Below are 22,439 nucleotides of genomic sequence, written 5' to 3'. Positions count from 1 at the left end.
ATACTGGAGCAGGATCCTACAGGTGCCATATCTCTCTCCACTGATGACAGAGGTGGCTTACAGGGACAATCCTGGTGTTGGCACCTTCCCTAATTGACTAAATGCACATGGCATGAATCCAGGGGTTCAGCTTGGCTGCTCACATGCAAACATCAGATACCATGTAAAATCACAGAATCATAGAATCGTTTAGTTTGGCAAAGACCTTTAAGATCATCAAGTCCAACTGTTAAACTAATACTGCCATCCCACCACTAAACCATGTCCCTAATGCTGTGGATATCCCTCCTAGGCTCCAGCAGTTCCAAAAAGCTTTCCCATAGATCCTATACCATCCACATGCTCAGTGAAGATGTCTTGGGCACTTAAAGACATCTCAGAATGCACTGAATGCAAGGTAGGCATTCAAGTAGGCAACCAAGCTTAACCCTGGATGTCAGAGTAGATCTGAGTGACCAAGGCACTGACAGTAGGATTCAGCTTACGGCTAATTAACCTAATTGTATGCACAGTGGGCATCAACACTACCATTGTGGCCAACAGACATCCAGTTAGTGTGTGCTAGAGAGCATTCTGCAGACCAAAGTAGGTGTCCCTTTTAGGGGAAGCTGAATACTTCTCTGGACTCCTCTGACTGGATAAATGGGGGTAGGATTCAGTCACCTAAGCACAGGCACATAGGGTAGCCAAGCCACACAAGCGTGGCTGGCTGGTGTGACAGGACTTATAAGAGACCACACCTCTTGAGTGATGCCTGGAGGTGAGGAAGAACACCCTGCAGCACCCACAAGGGCACCAGACATATATATTCTAGTGACTGACTGCCTGCTCAGATTTCCATTGACTGAAAAGAGAGCTTACAGACCATAGCTTACATACTGACGTGAAATTTTGGGGTCCTAATCTGTGAGCTGAATCCCAAGCAGAATGTAAAATTTAAGCAAAATTTACACATAATTCAAAAGCACCATTGTTTCTTTGCTCTACTGAATTAAATGCAAACCCTAAATTGCCACAGTACTTTGTTTAATACTCTGGTAGCTTACATCCTATTTTCCCTCACATCTCTGCCCAGCCATTCTCTCAGGGATGACCCATAGAAAGTAAGGACATATTAATCTTTTCAAGCATGGTCTCAAGTTGAAGTCCTGCTCATAAGCCAGAAAAGCAGGAATCAGTACTCACAGGATGCATCAGAAAAGCTTTTAAGAGTAGTTTGTATTTTGATAGAAAATACAATTTCTATCCCTGCTGATTTCTTCATCCATTAGAAGCGCATTTACCTTTCCCCATAAGTATTTTGCTGGCAGCAGTGTCTGGTTAAAAAGTTTGCTGGTTGCTTTGGCAGGAACTCCAGTATACATTTCAGTGAATACTAGATGACTAGATATCAGGCACGCTTGGGGGGTCTGAACTTCAACAAAAACAGGAAGATGACTGGAAATAAACACACAGATGGTCTATTGTTACCGCTAATGAAATGTGCTAGACATACAACAGAAAGGAAAGAATGATGATTATGTTTATTTAGCAATATTAGTGATTGGATAGTTCATTGATAGGTTACACAACCCCACTCTGAGTTCCTGCTACATATTTTTGGTTTAGGAGAAAAAACTATCTAAAGTGAAATCACATGTGAATCTCAGGAAAAAACAAAGCAGAACACCACTTTTCCCCCTTACCTTCCTTCTCCATTTTCTACCTCTAGTTCTAATACTGTCTGGAGACGCTGGCACAGCAATGATGTGAACTGAACTGACACACTGCATGTACCCAAAGGAGGTATTTCTCCAGCAGATGGCTGAATGGTAAAGAGAGATACCTAGGAGAGGAGAGAGGAAACAGAAATTTCTTTGACGCCTGCAAAGCAAGTGTAAAATGCTGAAGCCACACAATCTGCTTAGGACTTGCATGTGTCTAGTTTTACCTCAGACATGCCCTTTCTCTCTGCCCCTGGAGTCCCACCTGGGTTGATTTCAGTAAGCACAGTGCTAGCTTTGTGAAAAGCTGGCTAGACAAGGAGGCAGGACTTTGCTTCTATGGGGAGTGGTAATAAAAAGGCAATGACCTAAGAGAAGGCCAGTCAGAGCCAAGGGCATAACAGGGATGCCTGTGCTTGGAGTGAGGGGGAATGTGAAGGAGAAAGTCAGTAGCAGTGTCCCCTCCCAAGCGGAGGGGCTGAGCAGCAGCTATACAAGGTGCCACAAGTTGGGGAGATTCTTGGACAGAAGGTCGAAAAAGGAGGGCTGGAGGAGTGGAATCAGAAAGAGCACCAGTGTGGGCTGAGGGCTGGAGAGGTTCAGGAAAGGAAAAGGGTAGTTCTTACGCACTTGATCTACGATCATCACTGGGATATGAATGGGCCCTGGGATGACAAATTAAAGAGATTAAGTCTAAAATCTTTCTGGGGTTCTGGGAATTGTTGGGAATGGCAGGGGACAAAGGAATAACAGCGAGAAGTAAGAGCTTGAGGACTGCAAGGACAGGGTCTCCTCCAGGGCACCCCTATGCCTAATCAGACACTTCTGATTATAATTGTTCTAAGCAAAAAGGGATAGACACACACACACACACACACACACAACTGTTTTGCAAGGCTGCCATAACCACCATTCAAATCTTTTCTTTTCGCTATCAACTTTCTCCCAAAGTTGGCGAGATATCTAGATGATACGCAGAAAACAAAGCTCAAGAACTCATGGGGATACAGTAAAACTTCTCACAGGCTTCCATCTCCTGGCGGTCAATGGAAAGTTCCTGCTTAAGAAGCTCCTCTCTCCATTGCAAAACTGACAGTTTGTCCAGAAAAACAGAACACCTGAACACGTTTAGACCAATTTTGTCATGAAACAAGTGAACTCAATTCTTTGCACGGGTAATTATGTAAAGAGCCCTACTGGCAGAATTTGGCCTTTCATTACAACAAAAAGCACTTACCCCAGCGTCTGGATTTCCTCACTTCCCTTTAATGCAAAACATCAAGGAGAACTTTAACTACAAAGACCACCGTGTGCTATAAATAATCAAAATAAGCATTTTGGTTTGTTTGGTTTTTTTTTTTTTTAAATTTTAGGAATATGTGATGGTCTGCAGATAGCAGCTCTCACTCAATTCTTTGCCAGCAGTATTATCTCCAAGCTGCTTTAGTTATTTCCTATGAAATGGTGGAATGAGCTCTGAAGTAAAAGACTGGAATGGACTGCATTTGACACATCACAGCCTAGATAATATTAAAAACAGTTTTAGTAGTCATTGCAGTAAGAAGTCATTTTGGGAGACACCTGCATGTTTCAAAGCAATTGTTTAAAGCCAAAAGGCCCAATTCAGTAAGTGCTGAGATTCTTGTCTGAGCTGCTGGTGTGGGTGCATGGGAGGAGTGTTTAGCAGCCTCGGTTCTGATAACGTCTTGCCCCCATATTTAGATCAGCAGCAGATGAAATTGCTGCCATGCAGGAAATACTCCACATCTCTCTGGATCAGGTTGTCAGGGGTTTTTGTAATAAATGGAAATAGAGAAAAATTGCAAAGAAGCATTTAATCTCAAAAGAACTTGCATACTTCTGGAACTATGCAGAACAAGTTTCATAAGAAGTCACAGAAATTAGAACTTTTGATACCTGGAATGAATATTACAGCTCCTAAGCATAAGAAAGAAATAGCTCAAGAGGGAGCATAGCCAGGTATAGCAGGGACTCACCTCTTCATTCCTTTCAGCTAGACAAACTGGGCTTTCTTGCATTCTCCATCGTGCTGGCAGCTGACAAAGATTATTAATCTCCAAGGTTCTTAACACACTCTCACCTTGCCTAATCAAACCTAACCGGAGTGACGGAACATCAATACAAAGAAGTGGACCCTAGGACACCACGAAACAGATGTCAGAATGGATATTTCTGCCCAAACTGTCTAATTAAGAAGCATACATTAGCTAAGATTAATGTTCAATTTCACAGAGAACAGCAGAAAGTAAATGCATTGCATGTAATACAGAAAAAAATCTTACTGTCCTGGGAGTATCAACACTGAGTCAATAGTTCCTAGACAGCAAAAATACCTCCTGTTTCTAACTGCCTCCGATTTGTCAGGCCTTTAAGAGTCAAAAAGCTTTATATGGACAATAGCCAGGCCCCACACTTAGTCATCCCGCAACACTGAACTGCTCCTTACCTTAAAAGCAGCCTCAACATGAAGTACAACAGGCTCTGCACAGTGTTCAATTTTACACTGTAGGTTATGGCTGATGCACCCAGGTTTGCTTCCGGTAATTGCCAGTTCAAATTCACAGCATTTATTCATATCTAGAAAAAAAAATTCAGGGTCCTGTCTCACCATTTTGCAAAGAAACCACCTGCTGTAAGCCTGTTACTGTAAGTCCTGGAACCAAATTAAGTCTCTTGCTGGCTCCAGTGGGCTGGGGATCAGGTCTTCCTTTGCAGCTTGCATTATAGTGCTCTGACTTCTCTCTTCCACTCATACCAGCTAAAATATTTCTGACATTAACTGATGTTTACAAGTCACAGAAACTTTACCTATGAAGCCAGTGTGAGGTACAACTTCCACGATGTCACAGAGAATTATTTTCTCCCATGTGTACTTAATCAGTGATTTGCTGTTATTCCACATCTAAAACAATTAAAATCAACGAGACAATTAGTGCATTTTAACCTTTCACAGCAACAAGCCATTTGCTGAGAGTACTGAGGCACTGCAAACTAGGTATTGCAAGTCTTACATCACATACTTTGTAAACTCTAACCATATCCTGATCATCACTAAATATTATGACCTGTTAATATACCTTGAATCTAGCTACAACATACTGTATGTTCACCTGAATCTTGAAATAACCCAAGGATGGTAAGAGTGGGGAGGCATAGAACTTCATCTAACCTCTGAGTTGAGCAGTACCAACCCAGTGGCATACACTAACTACTGTTATTTTAAATGATAATGCTGCATCCTCCCTTTCCTTTCTCCTCTGTGATGTAAAACAAGGACAAGAAGAAGTGGGATTCACCTGACTAGATTTCAGGTGCCTGTAAAACAGGTGCAACATCTGACCTCATCTTCTGGGACTCTCTTTACTGAAAATAAAGCCAATCAGAGAGTGCTGGGAGCAATTCCTCTGACCTATTTTAGCCTATAGGATGAGTTTAATCACCCCTGGGATGCTGCCAATGAGATCTCTGAGGGCTATAAGGAAAGGCTAGCGCAGGTAGCTCAGATGTGGAGATCTATGCTGAAAGCACTATGTTTAGTCAGATTATACAAGTACAATATGTAACACAGTGGCTACCTTCACACAGGTGAAGGTGTTTTCTGAAACTTAAAGAAAATCCATTAACCATTCTTTCCCAGAACATTGTCATATTTGAAGCCATTTAAACTTTTACCATGCTTTTTCAAAAACATAACAGATCTTCTAAACTTAAACTTCAGACCTTTCTTTTGAGAGCAGCCTTTTTTTTTTTTTTTTTTTGCCAAAGGATCTGTTTGTGAGGGAGATGTAAGCTCTTGAAATCTTTGGCCTGCTCTTCAGACCTATTCAACCATTGTTTTTTAATTACAGCAAATAACTTTGTTCTCTGAAGCACAATTATCTCTAAGCACAGTTCAAATTCTTACCTTTTTAAGACTAAAAAAACCAATTGGAAACTGCGAGGAATGTCATTATGTTATCAGTAAGTGACTTAATTACCCCTACCACACATGTAGCTATACTGGATTACTGGAAAGTACGAAATGGCTGCCTTAAGTTGAAAAAGAACTTCTAGGATGAGAAAGCATAAAACTAAATGCTGATTAGCAGTATCTTTAAGAAAAAAATGGGACGAACATTAACTGGGTAATGTCTTCCAGCCTGGCTCTTGCTAACAGGCCTATTTTTCCCAAGTGAGTCTAAGATCAAAAGGATCCTGATCTATAGTGAAGAGGACGCTGAGTGAGTGGCCAATTGCAGCAGCAGTCTATCCCATAATGGTCAAACTCAAATTATCAGAACCTTCAGGAAAGAATAAGGTCTAGTAAGCTGTAGCATATGTGATTTTTTTTTAGCTTTTCTGTGCTTGCTGTTGTCCTTGGCATGAACAGTGCCTCTGTTATGAAGTAATTTAATCATCCATTGGCTATTCCTCCTAACTGGAAAACTTTAAAACTACAGGAGTGACAAAATGATAAGCAACAGGTTAGTGACCCAGAAGCACATTTAGAAACGTAAAACTCTGTGGTATCAAATTTGAGAGATGAAAAAAAGAACAAAGCTGGCTGCATGGAGTGTAGGGCTATGGAGGCTTGCTAGGGGATTTTAGGACAGACCCTCCTGGAGTCACAGCCTCCTTTAAAATATTTAAGAAAATATAAAATAACATGGATTGTCTGATATCTTCTAATAACTTCTATGACATCCAGTGACACAAAGCGCTTGATAACAATGAAGTCAAAAGCAAACAAACCTTAAATGTTTTTCTGACATTTACACCAATAAAGTTTTCTCCAGGGATGATAATGGCGTACGGTTCAAGAAGAAGATGAAATGGTTCTGTTGATCCCTTAACTTCTATTTCCAATGATATTACATCCTCTGATTTGTATTCTGGGATGTTTTGAAGCATCCCCTCTTTTACTAACCTTTGGGAGGAAACACAGTAGAATTATTAAACATCTTAAACTGTTGTTTAAACTGGATCCCATCTTTTAATTGCCAGATCAAAACTGAAAATCATCAAGAATATCTCAACTACAGACTGCCCATGTGCAGTTACACAACTAAAAACTAGAAAAAATACAGTAGTTCTTCAATGTACTCTAGTCATCCCATCTGTTCACGAACAAGTATGTAAGCCACAGACTGCTGTGACAAACAGTAATAACAGGAAAGCCTGCTGGAAATCCCAGCAGAAAGCTGGGAAATGAACAGACAAAATGACAGTATTATCTTTTCCCAAGAGAGGTGCAGCCCTAGCTAGGGCTAAGGCTTGTGTTCAGCCATGAGGGAAGATCACAGAGATGCTCTTTGTATCACTATTAGTTGTGCAGATAAAATCCTTTAGAATTGTCAGTCCATCATCACCAGAAAGATGAAGAACTCCACTAACTTAATGCAATAGCATAGCTAAGATGTGGCTACGTGTCTTACCAGGAAATACTGTTTCTCAGCTTACCAAGGTGATTCTGGGATGTCCCTCAGTACCATCTGAACCACGCTGTGGTAATTCTTCAGCTACACACATGAAGAAGGAGAGGATTTTAATGTCAAGTGATCAGTTATGTTGAGGGTTAAAAAAAAAAGATGAAAAAGTAGTTTACATTTAAAGGATGAACGATCATCATCGTAGTACTAGGCTCTGATAAACAATATTAAAACTTTAGAGTTACTAAAAGAAAACATGTTTGACTGCAAAATATTAAGCCAGATTCTGATCTCATAGTGTTTGTTTCCAAGAAAAATATTCATTTTTGACATGCCTGTTATTATTTCCCTAGTATATTGCGTACTACACTCAAGCATCTGCAAAGGCTCCCTAAATTAAGATCAGCATTGCTGTACTAACTCAAAGTTTCTTCTAACCGCTCCAGGGTATTTAGCTTCATTGACTGTCAATCTGATTTTAAGTAAGAAACACTACTTTTCCATTATGGGAAAAGAGGACGCCTTCTGCATTCTAATGGGATAAAAAAGGAAACACAGAAGCAGTCCTTAAACTTGAAGGGCTTTGCAAAAAATTCATTTTTTTGTAGAGAGATATTAAGTGTATATGTTAATTCAATATAATTTTGTTAATAAAATAAAATCTTTAAAATATCATTAATGTATTTTTCTATTAACTAATTAAAGAATTTTAAAAACCCAGTTAGTTTATCTTCCATACTTATTTGAGGTACTCCTGCATCTGTCAATCACCACAGCATGGGATATTCCCACTCTTGGGCTTACTTTGGATTGAGTTTCTTTAAATACAGTGAGCTCATGCTCCTTACTTACGCAGACAGCAGAGCAGAAATTAAGACAACAGTCACTGGTACAGCTGCATTCAAACATCCTTGTACCCCTCTTTACCCACAGCTGCATACTATCATTTCTCTGCCAAAGGCCACTACTACCCCCTTAATTTATCACACAGCTTTTCATAGGACCCACTTTGGCCCCAAAAAGCTACAGCTGGAAACAGTTTAAATAATTATTGTTTTCTAACCAAACTGGTTTAGGCTGCAGTAGGTATGGGGTACATCCCCAAAGGAGCCCACTCAGGAGATGGGAAGGGTCAGGAGATTGTGGAAGAGCTGGTAATGTGAGAGTGGTAACTTTACCAGCCAGCACAGCTGCAGCTATGAGGATGTGTCCACAGTTTCAGTGTAAAATTAATTGTGTCCAATCAGTACCAATAATGACATGAGAGCAGAAACTGTTTCATATTTTGCAGTCAAAACATGTTTTCTTTTAGTAACTTTCTACGTTTTGAACACTGTTTATCAGAGCATAGTACCAGCTAATTAAATTTAATTCAGAAAGATGCACAGCAAGGATTTTATGACTTGCATAAAAATACACAGCTGGAGTTTGTAGATAGGAAGGAATCACATGCCATACCTCCCGTGGAGTGTAAGTGAGAATAAACTCATGATCAGCACAGGGAAGCAAAACTCCCTGCTCAGGATTTAGGGAGAAGGCTGACTCTGTGTCTCGATTGTATTTGAGCTTCGTAAAGTCTGCAGTTTCTTCTGGTATTAATGGTTTCAGATTAGGCTTTAGTATCTGCCAGTAGAACGGAAGTTCTATGTGGCTGCAAAGAGATCAATAAACAACAAAAAGCTATGATTAAAAAAGATAGGTATTTTTGAGTAAAATATTGGGAGATAATTTTCAGTTCCTTTTTCCATGTAGGCAATTCCTCCTTAAAAATCACAGGGGTTAGACTTACTAGTCTTTGTGAGCTACAAAGCTGATGAGGCAGCATAGAGTTGCAGTATATAAATTGTGCAAATATTTTTGAGTAAAATATTGGGAGATAATTTTCAGCTCCTTTTTCCATGTAGGGAATTCCTCCTTAAAAATCACAGGGGTTAGGCTTACCTGTCTTTGTGAGCTACAAAGCTGATGAGCAGTATATAAATTGTGCAAAGAACATGTTAATATATGGAAGTAAACTATATAAATGTGCAAGATATGTTAACACTTTCTAGCCTTATTTAACTTGTCATGTAATGCAACTTCTAGGCAACTCTACCATTCTTCTTTGAAGAATCTGAGATCAACAGGACAAGTCCTGCTGATATCAGTATGTTTGCATTGGATCACTGATGATGATCTACATAACATTCTGAATTTAATCCAAGTGCAAGCTGTGGTCTTTAACAAAACAAGAAATGCAGGGGCTCCAGCTCAGATTACAGCAATGGCTCTGCAATATTCTTTGTAATCCAGAAAAGGTTGCTTAACTGGGTTGCTTTAGCAGAAGTGTACCCCATGGAATGTGTCCATGGGTTTTAAAACCTTGCTCATACTGACCTCAGAAACTTTGCCTCACTAAGGGGAAGAAGGACACTGGAATTTCAAAGTGAGTATCAATGACATAAAACTGAAAATGTACAATTTCTTGTATCACTTTCTATAGCAGTAGAAAGTTTTCTTTTTCCTGCTTCTGGGGAGTTCAGTCTTAGCTTGTCCAGCTTTGTTTCATACAAATGTTGACACCAGATCTGCAGGGACTGCTGTTGTGATTTTAACACAGAGAAAATGTGGAAAAAGGCATAGTCACATCCTTCGTCAGTTTACAGTATCCAGTTCACTGAATCACACTTTCTATACCCAAACAGCATTCTGTTCTGGCATTATGCACGTGTGGTTTCCAGGCCACAAACCAAACTTCCAGAAATTCACCGTAGCAAGTAGCAATTTACATGAATGTATCTAAAACCAGCACAGACCTCCTCACTGCTTTGATGTTCTGCAGCCTCTAACTACTGCAGTCACGCATGTTAGTGTACTTCCATTATTGTCCAACTGACTTTGATCAAAATCAGGATTCCATTATGTTCAGTACAATGTAATTGCACATAGGGACATATTCCGTGACTTCAAATAGAGTTTATATTTAGGACTCAATAGTGGGATCATTGGAAAGTTTTAAAATGAGCTTGCTAGATTGGGCTCTCATTTTAACCAGTGGAGATGCAGTGGAGTCCAGGATGTGTTATGTCTTGTTCTATGGGAGACGTTCTTGGCCAGCAGGTCGAGGGAGGTGATTCTGCCCCTCTACTCTGCTCTGGTGAGACCTCACCTAGAGTACTGTGTCCAGCTCTGGAGCCCTCAGCACAAGAAGGACATGGACCTGTTGGAGCGGGGCCAGAGGAGGGCTACAAAAATGATCTGAGGGCTGGAGCACCTCTGCTATGAGGACAGGCTGAGAGAGTTGGGGTTGTTCAGCCTGGAGAAGAGAAGGCTGCGGGGAGACCTGATTGTGGCCTTTCAGTACCTAAAGGGGACCTATAGGAAAGATGGGGACAATCTTCTGAGCAGGGCCAGCTATGACAGGACAAGGGGTAAAGGTTTTAAACTGAAGCAGGGTAGTTTTAGACTGGATGTAAGGAAGAAATTCTTTACAATGAGGGTGGTGAAACACTGGAAGGGGTTGCCCAGAGAAGTAGTGGAGGCCCCATCCCTGGAAACATTGAAGGCCAGGTTGGACGGGGCTCTGAGCAACCTGATCTGGTTAAAGATGTCCCTGCTCACTGCAGGGGGGTTGGGCTAGATGACCTCTGGGGGTCCCTTCCAACCCAAAACATTCTATGATTCTATGTCTACAGTCAGAATTGCATCCTTAAAAGCATCTATTTCCCTGCACTATGAAAGGAAAAGAGTACTGGGTGCTTAGCTCAGTTGCACAAGTATACGTTGTAAACATGCAAAGTTAGAAAAATCCTATCTGGATGACCCTGTTTAATATTTCCTCCAACCACCCATATTTATGAATCTTTTGCAGTTTTAGTTTTATCTACACCGAGGCAAATATATTGACCTTGGCAGTGTATGAACCAAATGGTATGGCTAATGGTTGCCATAACGTTTCATCTATATATAATGTTCCTGCTTTTACAAGCATATCTTTGAACTTTAATTACTAAACAACTGAGCAAAATGGAGCAAGGTTTCTGTACAAAGTTTATCAAGTGCATGAAGGTTTCTCCAGCTTGAGAGACATTTAAATGAGATCCCTACCAGTATGTTCTGACTGCAGAGCATTGCTCTATTAATAGTAGCTACGTACGTAGAGTTTCTTATAACCAATTTCTTCTCCTCGGTGGCATGTGGGTTTTGGGGATCAAATCGTATGAGATGCTGTGCTGTTACATCAGTAACTTCACCGGGTTCAGGCTTGCTTTCTCCACCCGTGACGGACAAAAGCTCCAGAGCTATCAGCTGTCCAACCCCTTGAAGAAAAAAGGAGGTATTACTGTTTACCATCTGGCTGTTAACATTGTTCCCATTACTCGTTAACAGCAAATGCCAGCAATGGCCATTACTGACTATATCTGGTGTTTCCTCGAGGCTCAGAACTCCAATGTGTTAATTGTACAATATTGTCCTGATGTTCTTTGTTCAACAATATATATCAATAGAGATCTTCTCTTCATGTATTTAACAGATTTGGATTTCAGGGCCACAACCTCAGCTCACTTAGATCAGCACTGTTCACTGAAGTGAGCAGAATGTTTGCAATGGTTGATAATGTGGCTTCCAGATGTTTTGAGCAGTATATTAAAATAAAAATAAGCAGCAAATGCACTATTAAAAAATTCCAAAGGAGATATCTGTAATAAAGTGACTAAATAGACTACAAGTCAAGCCTCATGTTACAGCACTCACAATTACATTACAGGACAAGAACTAAATTCTACAGGAATTTCAACTGGTTTCATTACCTAATAGAAAGACTGCCTCTCTCTTCTGAATACCCTAATCTAAGATGTGCCCCAAACTTGCTTCACACCCAAATGTATTTCTGCCCAGTTAAAGCTGATGTTTTGTTGTTTGTCATCTTATCTTATTGATACAAAAGCTTAAGAAATTAATTGCACCTGACTACAGGTGTTCTGTTCTGCTACTTGATGACATGTTTGGAGTTTTGGCTACAGTGGGTTAAGAGCTCAGTGCTTTCTGAATCCCCTGTATTTCATGCACTGGCAGGGAGTAGTAATAATAATAATAATAATAATAATAATAATAATAATAATTCTTAGCATTTAACACCATTGGCAGACATAGTATTTGCTTAATCCAATGACATAAAATCATACCATTACTTCAAGCCACCAACCACCACTCACATTATTTGAATATCTACAGTGTTAGCAACATGATCTCTGAAAGGTGTTAGAAACAAACCTGTGACTGTAACATCATTGACTTGGCAATTGTCACAAACAACGGTGTATGTTTGCTGTGAGACTGCCGGAAAAGAAGGGAAAAACATTACCTGAAAGAGAGAAGTGGGATAGCAATGTCTGTAACTGATTTCCCTCCAGGAATTAATAAACTTCAATTCGTAAATGCTCACTAAAGAACAGTTCTAGTGACTAATAATTAAATCTTACACTTGCAAGAAACAGACAGTGTCACATTCCATTACTACAGACCAGAAAGAACTAGGTGTTTTCTGGGTCGCTGAACTTACGTGTGTGTATCTGGATGGTCACCAGAGGCTGCCTTTGTAGCCACTGGAGATGCGGGCAGTCTGCTGGGTCAATTGTATGAATTGCACCCTCAGAATTGAATCTGCACTCAGTCACTTTACTGAGCAACGCCACCACTGCCTGTGTGACCAGGGCAGCTGCTGTGTGCCTTCCCTGAGCTCCACCCCAGCAAAAATGTTTTGGGGGCCAAAACCTTTGGCTGTGTAATGTGCACCATGGTTATTCCACATCTTATCCACTACCGCCTGCAAACCCAACCTATGCTAAATCCATCACATCTTTCTCTCCCACATGTGCCTGGCCCTGCTGAAGCAAAGCACCTGGGGAGACATAAAGGAGGAGAAATGTTTCTCCTTCATCCACACCTGCCCGATTCATTCCTCTTATCAACAGCCAGGAGGTAGTGGAGAAAGGAAGGGCTGGAAGGTAGCCATGCTCTTCATATCACTCTCCCTCTCCCCATAGTGATGCTGTAATAAAATGTGGCCCACATCAGAAAAAGCAGTGGTGGCAACCAGTCGTGCACACCTACTGGAGGATCTTTTTCAGGAAAGTGCACACTGTAAGTGAAGGATTTGTACCTGCTGCTCTACAACAAAAGATTTTTTTTTCCCAAAATGTTCTTTTTTTTTAAGGAAGCTCAGAAAGGAGAAGTTTCTTGGATTTGATGCCCCAGCTGGAGTGAAATAAGGACTCATGGGTTCTCAGATTCCTGTTTTCTCTAACAGGATTCCTTGTGTGCGGAAAATCTGATTGGTCTCTGAGTGGCTAAGCAAGACCTGGAAGTTGCAATGAAAGACTTGCCAGTAAAACTCACAACTGCAATCCTTCCAGCATAATTGCACAAAAGGATTTGAGCATTTTTGCTCACACAAATGCAAATTTGCAAGGTCTAGCAATGATCTTGTTTGCTAATGTATTTGGTAAAATACAAATACTTTCTATAGCAGTTGGTACTAACCTCTACTGTTGTACTCTGCCCTGGAGCTAGCTCAAAAACAGCAGGACGGATCCCAAAAGGATCTTGTATCACAAAACCAACAGTGGCAACAGCCTAAGTTGTTAAAAAAAAAAAAAAGAAAAAGAAAAAAAAAGAAAGATGAATAAATTAAATTGATCAGGTGGTTGATTTTAAAATACAGGGTTACCTAAAACAGGCGATATACTACAACATCACTGTTCTACCTCTTATCGTAATTTTTTTTCACACATCTAAAAAGTATGCAGCTCATGTATATGGCTTAATTAGAAGAAATGCTCCGTGTTTTGTAATTACCTTGGTGAAAGCAGGAGGGAAGGTGCTGTCTCCAAAGACACGATAGTGGCAGGAGCACTAATATTCCTGTTCGCAGAACAGCAGCTGTGCCTGAGCATAGGAGCTCTGCATGTTTCTATTGCTTGTGACTCACTTTGAGTTGGAACTGTAAAGCGTTTCAGGAGGGACAACCTGGCACATCAGCTATCCCATCAGCCTGTTCTCCAGCACATAAAATGCCAATCTACCATAAAATGCCAATCTACCAGTCACCTCTTATCTTCTTTGTCCTTATCACTTAGACCCTATTTTGGGATGGAAAGCTAAAGACAGAGCAGTACGGGACTGGGCTGCTAGGGTCTACAGGTGCAGCAAGGTGATATCTTTGGTGAGGAGGGAGAGGGAGTTATCTCAAACAATGCAAGAACTGATTGCATTTCTGTTTGCTTTAAGGGTAAGATTAAAGTTCAAGCCAGTTGTCCTTTCCCTGATCTATGCCTGAGTTTACCTCATCACTGAGCAAGACATGTTCTTGCAGAGGCAAGCCAGAGCACAAGCAGGAGGTATGGATATCCAGGGAGATCGGGCTCGAGGATAAATGTGAATGTTTGAGGCAACGGAACAATGCAGATGTCCCCAACAAGGCTTTATGACTTCTGTGCTAATATACCATGATGAGATTAAAGGCCTTCATGTCAGGGCATCTATACCATACCATGTCCAGTATTTCCCTTCTAATCACTCACCCTGAAATTAGGAGGTGGCCAGGCTTTCTTTGACATTATACAGAACTTCCCAGTGTTACATCCCTCGTTTCTACACAAAATCGTTGTTATTTTTATTCCTCCAACAAGACAGAAACCACAATCTATCGTGTGAGGCACTGCAACGAGTAACACAGAAAATCAGACTACACAGACAGTGAAGGCTAGCAGCTGGCAAAGCCAGTTCTTAAATAACCCATCAACAACATTACTGCATATGAATATGCTAGGTGCTGCAACCCTAAAAAGCCTTAAATTCTATCCATTTGAAAGTTAAACAGAATGAGGTGCATATTCCTACATTCATCTTACATTTTAATGGTGCTTCCATTTAAAAATTCCATTGAACAATGAGAAAAAATAAGATGATTTTTTAAAAAAATTCAGAATAACAGTGTCCTGGTTTCGGCTGGGATATCAACATTCTTCTCATACTATATCCAAAACACAGCACTGTAGCAGCTACTGGGAAGAAAGTTAATTCTATCCCAGCCGAAACAAGGACAAACAGGGAAAGTGACTTTACAAAAAATCAAAGCAAGTTTCTGCAAAAGTTACAGTTGAGGCTAAATATCCGAGAGGTGAATACTGCAGATATGTCATAGCCACATATAATTAATGTAACATTCAATGAATAATAGCATTCAATTCAATTAATTCAATGAATTAATAGCATCAAATATTTATAACTAAACTGTAATTCCTTAATATTTAGGATATTGGTAATTAGTAGTCAGTAGTTCAGGAATCAACAAGACACAAATCTAGGAAAGTGGCTCCTGCTCACTCCTCTAATAATAAAAATAATTGAGGAAAAATTTGACAGGATACCATTTTAATAACTAATAAAACCATTATGAGTGAAAATGAGACAGATATCAAAATGTAGAAAAAGCACTGCCAAGTTACTCCACATCTGTTTTGTCACATAAAATTGGAGACAGTCAAATTAAAAAAAATACCAACAAATCCATTTAACTTCAGAGAAACTTAAGAATTGGGCATTACTGACAGGTTAATACTAGAGGTGGTCTTTTAGCTTGGATTGGGATCAGAAGAGGTTCTGATACTTGAGTCTCCACTAATATACAATCTTCATAGTCTCCTAGATATTTAGGAATAAACTGGACTGTATACTGGCATGTCATCCCAGGAGCAATCATTCCTCCCTTTCCTGGAAATTTTCCTTGGGGAAAAAAAAAATGCAGTGAATTAAAAAAATGTAAACCTCCCAAAGCTGGCCTATGTATTTATGATCACATCCCCCTCTGGAAAGGTGCCTGTAAACTCTCCCCATTTATTGCCTAAGTCAAGCTGATAAAAATGAATGACCACAAAAGGCCTGCCAGTGCAATCTGTGTATGTGCGTATCTTCCACAGAACTCGGAGAAGAATTTTTTGTCTGAAATAAGCTTCTTGTAACTACCGAAAACAGTGAGGAGAAACATAGAGACATTGGCCAATTTTCCTCTGCCACAAGACAACAAGATTTACATGGGAGAATCTAACTTCTAAATATTCCTCCAATGCTGTGACTGAGACACCACAATCTCCTTAGGCAATCTATGCCAGTGCCTGGCTATCCTACTATAGGAAAGATGGGTTTTTTATCACCCTTCCTTAATCTTTCTTGTGGCAACTGAAGTATGCTATTTCTTGCCCTCTCCCCCTGCTGATTTCAATGGACACTACGTCTGCTCCTAGCTAAATTTTGGATAAGACTCAATCTAGGTATTCCATGGATATATTTCAATCTAACTTCAAACATTTTAATGTTAGTTAGTCTTCTTGAATTCCTCATTAGGCTATTTCAATCTGCTTATGAGTTGCATGTGAATGGTCCTAGAGACATAAGACAACCTTAGGTCTCTAAAGAACTGAGCAGATAGATTATTGTCCTACCCAGAACACTGAGTAGCAGAATCAAACATAATGTCTTTGAAAAATCTTTGTTCAAGCAGATAAATCAGATCTTTTAGGTGTCAACATCTTAAAGGCAGTAAAAATAACCCTTACCTGGGCCAATGGCAAATGCTGAAGTTGAGGGGGGGATAAGTCTTACACGATGACATGTTGAAGTGATGTTCTGCAGCTCTATAGTCATCTTCATTTAAAAAGAAAATAAAATACTCCATTGTGTTTATCATCACTCATTATAATGTTTGCAGTTCCCTAGTGCTCTGCTAGTAGTAGCTAATTTATCATCACAACCAACCTAAAAATCTCAGTTTATTAGATAAAGGCTGAATCAGACACTACAAAAACCAAGCAGAGACTGAAAAGGGTCCCATTTTGTTGTCACTGGTTAGTGTGCCAGTGGTGTGTGTGAAAGAGTATCTTAAAGGAAGCTAAAGGGTCATTAATTCAATATAAAGAAGAAACTCGGGCTTTTGCTGAACTGCAGAAAGCCAAAAGGTTGGGTGAAATATGTAGATCATGGTAGGACATAATGCCTCTCAGTGGCAGAATTAACTCCCTGCAAAGAAGTTCTCACCTCATAAACCTGGCCAACTTCATAATCAGAAAACAAAACAGTAGGTGGATTGGCAAGAAACACAGGAACAAATGAAGTACCACTGAAAGATAAGAAAAAGGAGACACGATCTTACTGCCTAGTTCTTTAAATACTGATAAAATGAGAACCTGCAAAATGTATCCCTTAGCAAAACTGAAAGGCCATACAGATATACTTTGTTTCCTAAGAGACTACAGACACTTAGCTCAAAATATCTACATGTAAATGCACAGTAATGCTATAGTGGAGCTCTCTGTGTGCTCCAGCTCAGAAGCAAGAAACTGTATCTACGGCATACCCTTTATGATCTTCTGCTTTTCTTCTGGCTATGGCTTGTTCCACCTTTTCTTGAGAAATGATAAGAGATTTGCCTCCATGAAGAGCATTTGGTGGGAAAAAGCGGGGATTCTTCAAGTAATTCTGTTTCTTCTCAAGTTTGGCAAGGTAAGCACGCTCACTTTCTCTCTCTGCTATGCACTTACTGTCTTTCCAGGCTAGCTTCTGTGAGGCACTAGTTTTCTTTGAAAAACAAGGAGATTGTCGTGCAAAATTAAACACAGGAACTTTGAGGATGATGAAAAAGGTATCTGTTCGTGTCTCATTAAAGCAACACAGCACTGAAAATTCATATGGAACTATTGTATTTCTCTTTTCTTAACAGGTCAAATAAAATAAGTACTGGAGAAAAACAATGCTTTGCTATTTACCCTTTGTTATAGGAACAGCAATAGGCCCTACAGGTTTGCCAGACTAAAACAAATCTGTAAAATGTACCTTACTTGTCCTTTTAGTCTTGTGGCTAGAGTCTGGAGTTGAAGGCAGAGTTAACGTGCATAAAGACACATTTGGCAGACTACCAGATATTTTCTGTAGGTGTGCAATCCCTGCAGGCATCTGGTCCTGCGAGCTTGAAGAAACATGCTGTCTAAAACTAAATGTCTCTCTGATGTAGCCAGGTTCTGATTTTCCTGCAATTCAAAAAGAAATAGAATTCTGTAAGAGAAATGCATGAATTATAAGCATTTATTCTATGCATAGGTATATGAATTTATTTTAGTCTTGTTGATGGCAAAAATACACTTTACATCCTCTAGAATTCATTTATATTTATAGTCTTATTTTGCACAAATGAAGCAGAATGCTTTAATAAAGCTTTTAGAAATACTAGTTAAACAAGTTCATTTATATTTATAGTCTTATTTTGCACAAATAGTGCTTTAATAAGAAAGCTTTTAGAAATACTAGTTAAACAAACTATACACAAAGAAAGTTATATTACTCTCAGAAAGCTACATTAATCCTACAAGTGAGTGAGACTTAGAATGCCCTGTTCAGTTTACAAAAACATCTGTATGTTGGACTTGCATCAGTCAGAAAATTGACATGAACAGGATGTGCCACTTAGTCCCATGTTCCTATAGTTAGACAACAGAATTGCCACCTCAGAGGAAACTCTGAGGTACTGGATTTTTGGCCTTTTTGGAATTAAAATGGAACACCTCCCCCGAATCTTGGAATTTGTGACTACATTGATTGCTCTGAAATATTTGTTTTCACTTGACTGAAAAATTTTACCTTCACTAAAACCTTTCACCTTGGCTCACACATGGGTAAAAGAAGTAAAGAAGTCTTGTCATTGCCCAAAAGATTTTTCTTACTGATCTTCATTTGCAAATTAAACTGATATATTTCCAGAACTGGAAAATTTAAAACCAAAATAAAGAATACAGTTTTATTTCACTGAAAACAGTTTCTACTTTAATGTAAGCACTTCCCTTCTCTGTATACAGGATGCAGTCACAGACTTGAGCTAATGAAATTGAATACAGGAAGAGCAGTCACAACTAATAGTTTTTGCGTCAGACGGAAAGAACTGTAAACAAATGTGCAATGACCATTAAATTTCATATTTAAGCACATTTAAACTCAATAATCCATTAATTCCAGAGGAAGAGAATTTTTAATTTGTCAATTTTATTTTGACAATGTCCCTTTAGTGAAATTTTATGCTTGTAATACTAGAGCCCCTCCTGCATTGGCAGAAAACTATAAAAATATACTCAGCTCTGCTACACCCTCCAATGCTTCAATTCTTATAGAGTGTTCTAAAATGTCTAAATTATTCTCTGCTTTAGAAGTTACCTTTTGGTGCTCTAGTAACAGGTAATTTATCAGTGATGTAATCATCAGGGCAGGTTAAATGATTTTTTCTGAGAAGTTCATTATCCACAATCCACCTAAAAGAGGATGCCACTGCAACAGTAAAAAAAAAAAAAAAAATTTAAAAATGCAAAAGCTTAGCCTCTTAAGACACTCTATCTTGATCAATCCAAAGTAATGTTGTCTTTATAACTGACCACCATCAGCTAATATTTCTGGATAGAGAAACAGTCTGGTATTTTAATCCCAAGACTTGGGCATGCATCTCCACAATTATAAACTCAGTTCAAACCCAGCTATGCAGCCATCGGAGAAACATTTAATCTCTGTTCTTTGCTGCTATATATCAAGGTGTGTATGCTTGTAATAAAGTTAGGTGGTAAGCCATTAATTGCAAATTTAATACCTTGAAAATGACCTGGTCGTTTAGTCTCTTACAGTGTTAAACAGACGTTACTCTACCTGAATGTTTGCACAAAATCCTTCAGAGTTGCTCCACTGATGTAAAGCCAAACTAGAAGCTCACTGAGCCTAGTGTCAGTCCTACCAGTGATTCAGACAAATGTTGCACAGATCTCCAGTTTCCATAAGCAAGTACTGGGGACAGACAGTATTTCCAGATCCTCACCTGAGGGCAATCCCATTTTGTGGAAATCTTCCCCCGCATCTGCCTTCAGCACATTTAGGGCCCTTTCTTCTTCAGCTTTTGCTCGATCCTGGGCCTGAATGATGTTCTCTTCTACTACGTCAGCTTCTGTCAATCGGCACTCATATTCAGCAAGAAGCTGTCACGGGCACGGGTGAATGTAGAGAAATGAGTCTAATTTGAACTGTCACAAATTATTAAAGATCTCCCTGCAGATAAATGTTTTCTATTTGCCTTTGAGAGGTAAATAGAGATAGCCTGGTAAAACATCATTGCTTTACAAGCACAAACTGGCCTGCTAAAACATGGTCATTCCTATAATTTAACTTGTGCTGGGTAAGAAGCACTACCCAAGAAAAATGTGTGAAAGATGAGGAGACTCTCTCAGGACAAGAGAATTGTCCCTTTACCTTCTGTGGGACAGTAGCAACTGCACTGTATTTTGTCTGGAAGTGTAGGATTAAATTTAAAGTGAATGCTCCCTCCTAGTTACTAGGAAGGTTTCTAAACCTCAAAAATATCCCAGTAGTGATACTTCACTTCTTCTGACATATTTTGGATCACTCTGCCCCGTGTGGTTAAGTGCTTTACAAGCACCACTCAGAAAAAAAAATCCTGCCTCAAAGAGGTACCAATGTAAGTTAAAGAGAGAATATAGTGGAGGCACAGAGACATAAAAGACCAACACCAAGAGAAACGGATAGACATCGCTCTCAAGAGTCTGTAGCCTCACTGGGCTTTCTGTAGAACTTTCATGTAACAAGGTTTAATCTTTTGGCTCATTTAATAGAATTAAATATTTCATTTAATAGAATTAAATAATTCAATTTAATTTTTTTAATGAAAAGGGTAGGATGCATCTCAGCTAAAAATGAGATGCTTCCTCTGTCCTGCTCATTCTGGGATCCCTCCACTGTCAGATGGATTGTGCCCTAAAAGTGCCTGGTTTTGTGGGGTTTTCTTTCCTTTTTCTGATGATAGAGAGCCTTGGGTGACTAGGTCAGCTGTAACATACACGTTACAGACATGTACTGTTAGTTGAAATGAACCTTATCCAAGCAGAAGTACTCCCATTTATTACTCAGACCATACTGTGTCTACCAATACATTCACAAATCACTCAAAAGAAATACAAAACTTCAGCTTTTTCACGTCTGATAACCTTTGAAGAGGGTATGAAGACACAAAATGGAAAAAATACCTGTTGCTCAAGTCACCAGCAGTAGCCTCTACTTTTATACACCGACAATAGCTATCAGAGCAATGATTAATACAAGTACTTTGCATTTCTACTGTTGATATCACCCGAGATTCCCGAGCAGCATTGCAAATGCTAACGGGTTACATGTCATAGCGCACCACCAGGGTAAGCACAGATAAATAACATTTGCAGCATCTGGTTTAAAAATGCAGCACAGGAGAATACTTTATTGCAAGATAGGAAGTCTAGTACACTGACCAGCAGTTGCAGGGCAAAGCTGTCAGCCAGTAGAACAGACATTTAAAGGGCTACTGGTTTTACTGGTTTTACTGTGTGTCAGAAAAGACGTCCAGAGCTGAGAATATCATGAAGGAGCATATGGTGAATATTAATTTATATGAAAGGTACTGTGGGAAACTTGCTCCAGTAAATTTCCATTGAAATGTCAGTTCTAGGATCACTCCCCCCCCCTTTTTTTTATAATTTTACAGAAGATCTGGAAATTACAAAGCAGCAATAATGAAAGCTGAACAGAGCTCCAAACTCTGACTTGGTTTTGACTTGTACCTTCTGTAGCTCCTCCGTAAAAGTCTCGTGATAAACGTTGTCTCCTCCTCGGGATTTGATCCAGTTCCTCTCCATGTCCGCCCCAATAACATCTCCAGTGTACAGGTCCTCAAAGGTGCCAGCCAGCAAGTGGGAGATGTCCTGAGGAAGGAAAATGAGGACGTTGGTGTTTATGACCTGAGATGGGATCAGAGGAGATCCCAGGCTGGAATTAGCGAAACGAGGAAAGGGCTGGGAAAGGTACCTGGGAAGGACCCCAAAAGGGGACATGGCTGTGTGTACGCACGTGAACACCGAGGTGTGGAGGTAGTACGTGTGTGTGTGTGTGTGTGTAGACAAGATTGTGCATGCACACAGTGTGTCTGTGCTGGTGGTGGACACGGTTGTGTGTGTGCACAGAGTGAGTGCCATGGTTTATGCAGGCGGGTGTGTGTATGGGGCTACGCGAGTGGGGTGTGTGTGTGTGTGTGAGGGTGAGAGATACAAGCACTGTGCAGGGTGTGTGAGGGTGTGTGCATGGGTGTGTGCCAGGCGTGCATCTGCGTGCTCCAGGGTGCACACAGGGGTGTGTGTGTGCGTATGCATCTCTGTGTGTGTGTGTGTCAGGCTACGCACAGGGGTGTGGTGGGGGGTGTAGT

General features: G+C 40.0%; 1 protein-coding gene across 1 annotated transcript in view; it reads right to left on the bottom strand.

The window, feature by feature from the left end:
* The window catches only part of DLEC1 (DLEC1 cilia and flagella associated protein), a 41,135-nt gene extending 21,104 nt beyond the window's left edge, over window positions 1–20,031 (bottom strand). Inside the window, exons 1-19 of the mRNA XM_035899649.1 lie at window positions 20,016–20,031; window positions 19,370–19,480; window positions 18,002–18,195; window positions 17,526–17,746; window positions 17,207–17,288; window positions 16,729–16,816; window positions 15,725–15,898; window positions 14,695–14,831; window positions 13,655–13,747; window positions 12,386–12,476; window positions 11,268–11,430; window positions 8,591–8,783; window positions 7,164–7,222; window positions 6,456–6,630; window positions 4,533–4,626; window positions 4,171–4,301; window positions 3,701–3,859; window positions 1,686–1,825; window positions 1,284–1,437 (exon numbers count right to left, since the gene is read on the bottom strand). Coding sequence (XP_035755542.1) covers window positions 1,284–1,437; window positions 1,686–1,825; window positions 3,701–3,859; window positions 4,171–4,301; window positions 4,533–4,626; window positions 6,456–6,630; window positions 7,164–7,222; window positions 8,591–8,783; window positions 11,268–11,430; window positions 12,386–12,476; window positions 13,655–13,747; window positions 14,695–14,831; window positions 15,725–15,898; window positions 16,729–16,816; window positions 17,207–17,288; window positions 17,526–17,746; window positions 18,002–18,195; window positions 19,370–19,480; window positions 20,016–20,031 — 2,475 coding nt within the window. The remainder of the gene's footprint in view (window positions 1–1,283; window positions 1,438–1,685; window positions 1,826–3,700; window positions 3,860–4,170; window positions 4,302–4,532; window positions 4,627–6,455; window positions 6,631–7,163; window positions 7,223–8,590; window positions 8,784–11,267; window positions 11,431–12,385; window positions 12,477–13,654; window positions 13,748–14,694; window positions 14,832–15,724; window positions 15,899–16,728; window positions 16,817–17,206; window positions 17,289–17,525; window positions 17,747–18,001; window positions 18,196–19,369; window positions 19,481–20,015) is intronic.
* Between the last annotated feature and the right edge of the window lie 2,408 nt (window positions 20,032–22,439).

Source organism: Egretta garzetta, unplaced genomic scaffold (genome assembly GCF_000687185.1).
Source record: "Egretta garzetta isolate BGI_Z169 unplaced genomic scaffold, ASM68718v1 scaffold117, whole genome shotgun sequence".
Classification (NCBI taxonomy): Eukaryota; Metazoa; Chordata; class Aves; order Pelecaniformes; family Ardeidae; genus Egretta; species Egretta garzetta.
The sequence above is the reverse complement of the archived record's forward strand: the minus strand, read 5'-3'. Positions and strand labels throughout refer to the sequence as shown.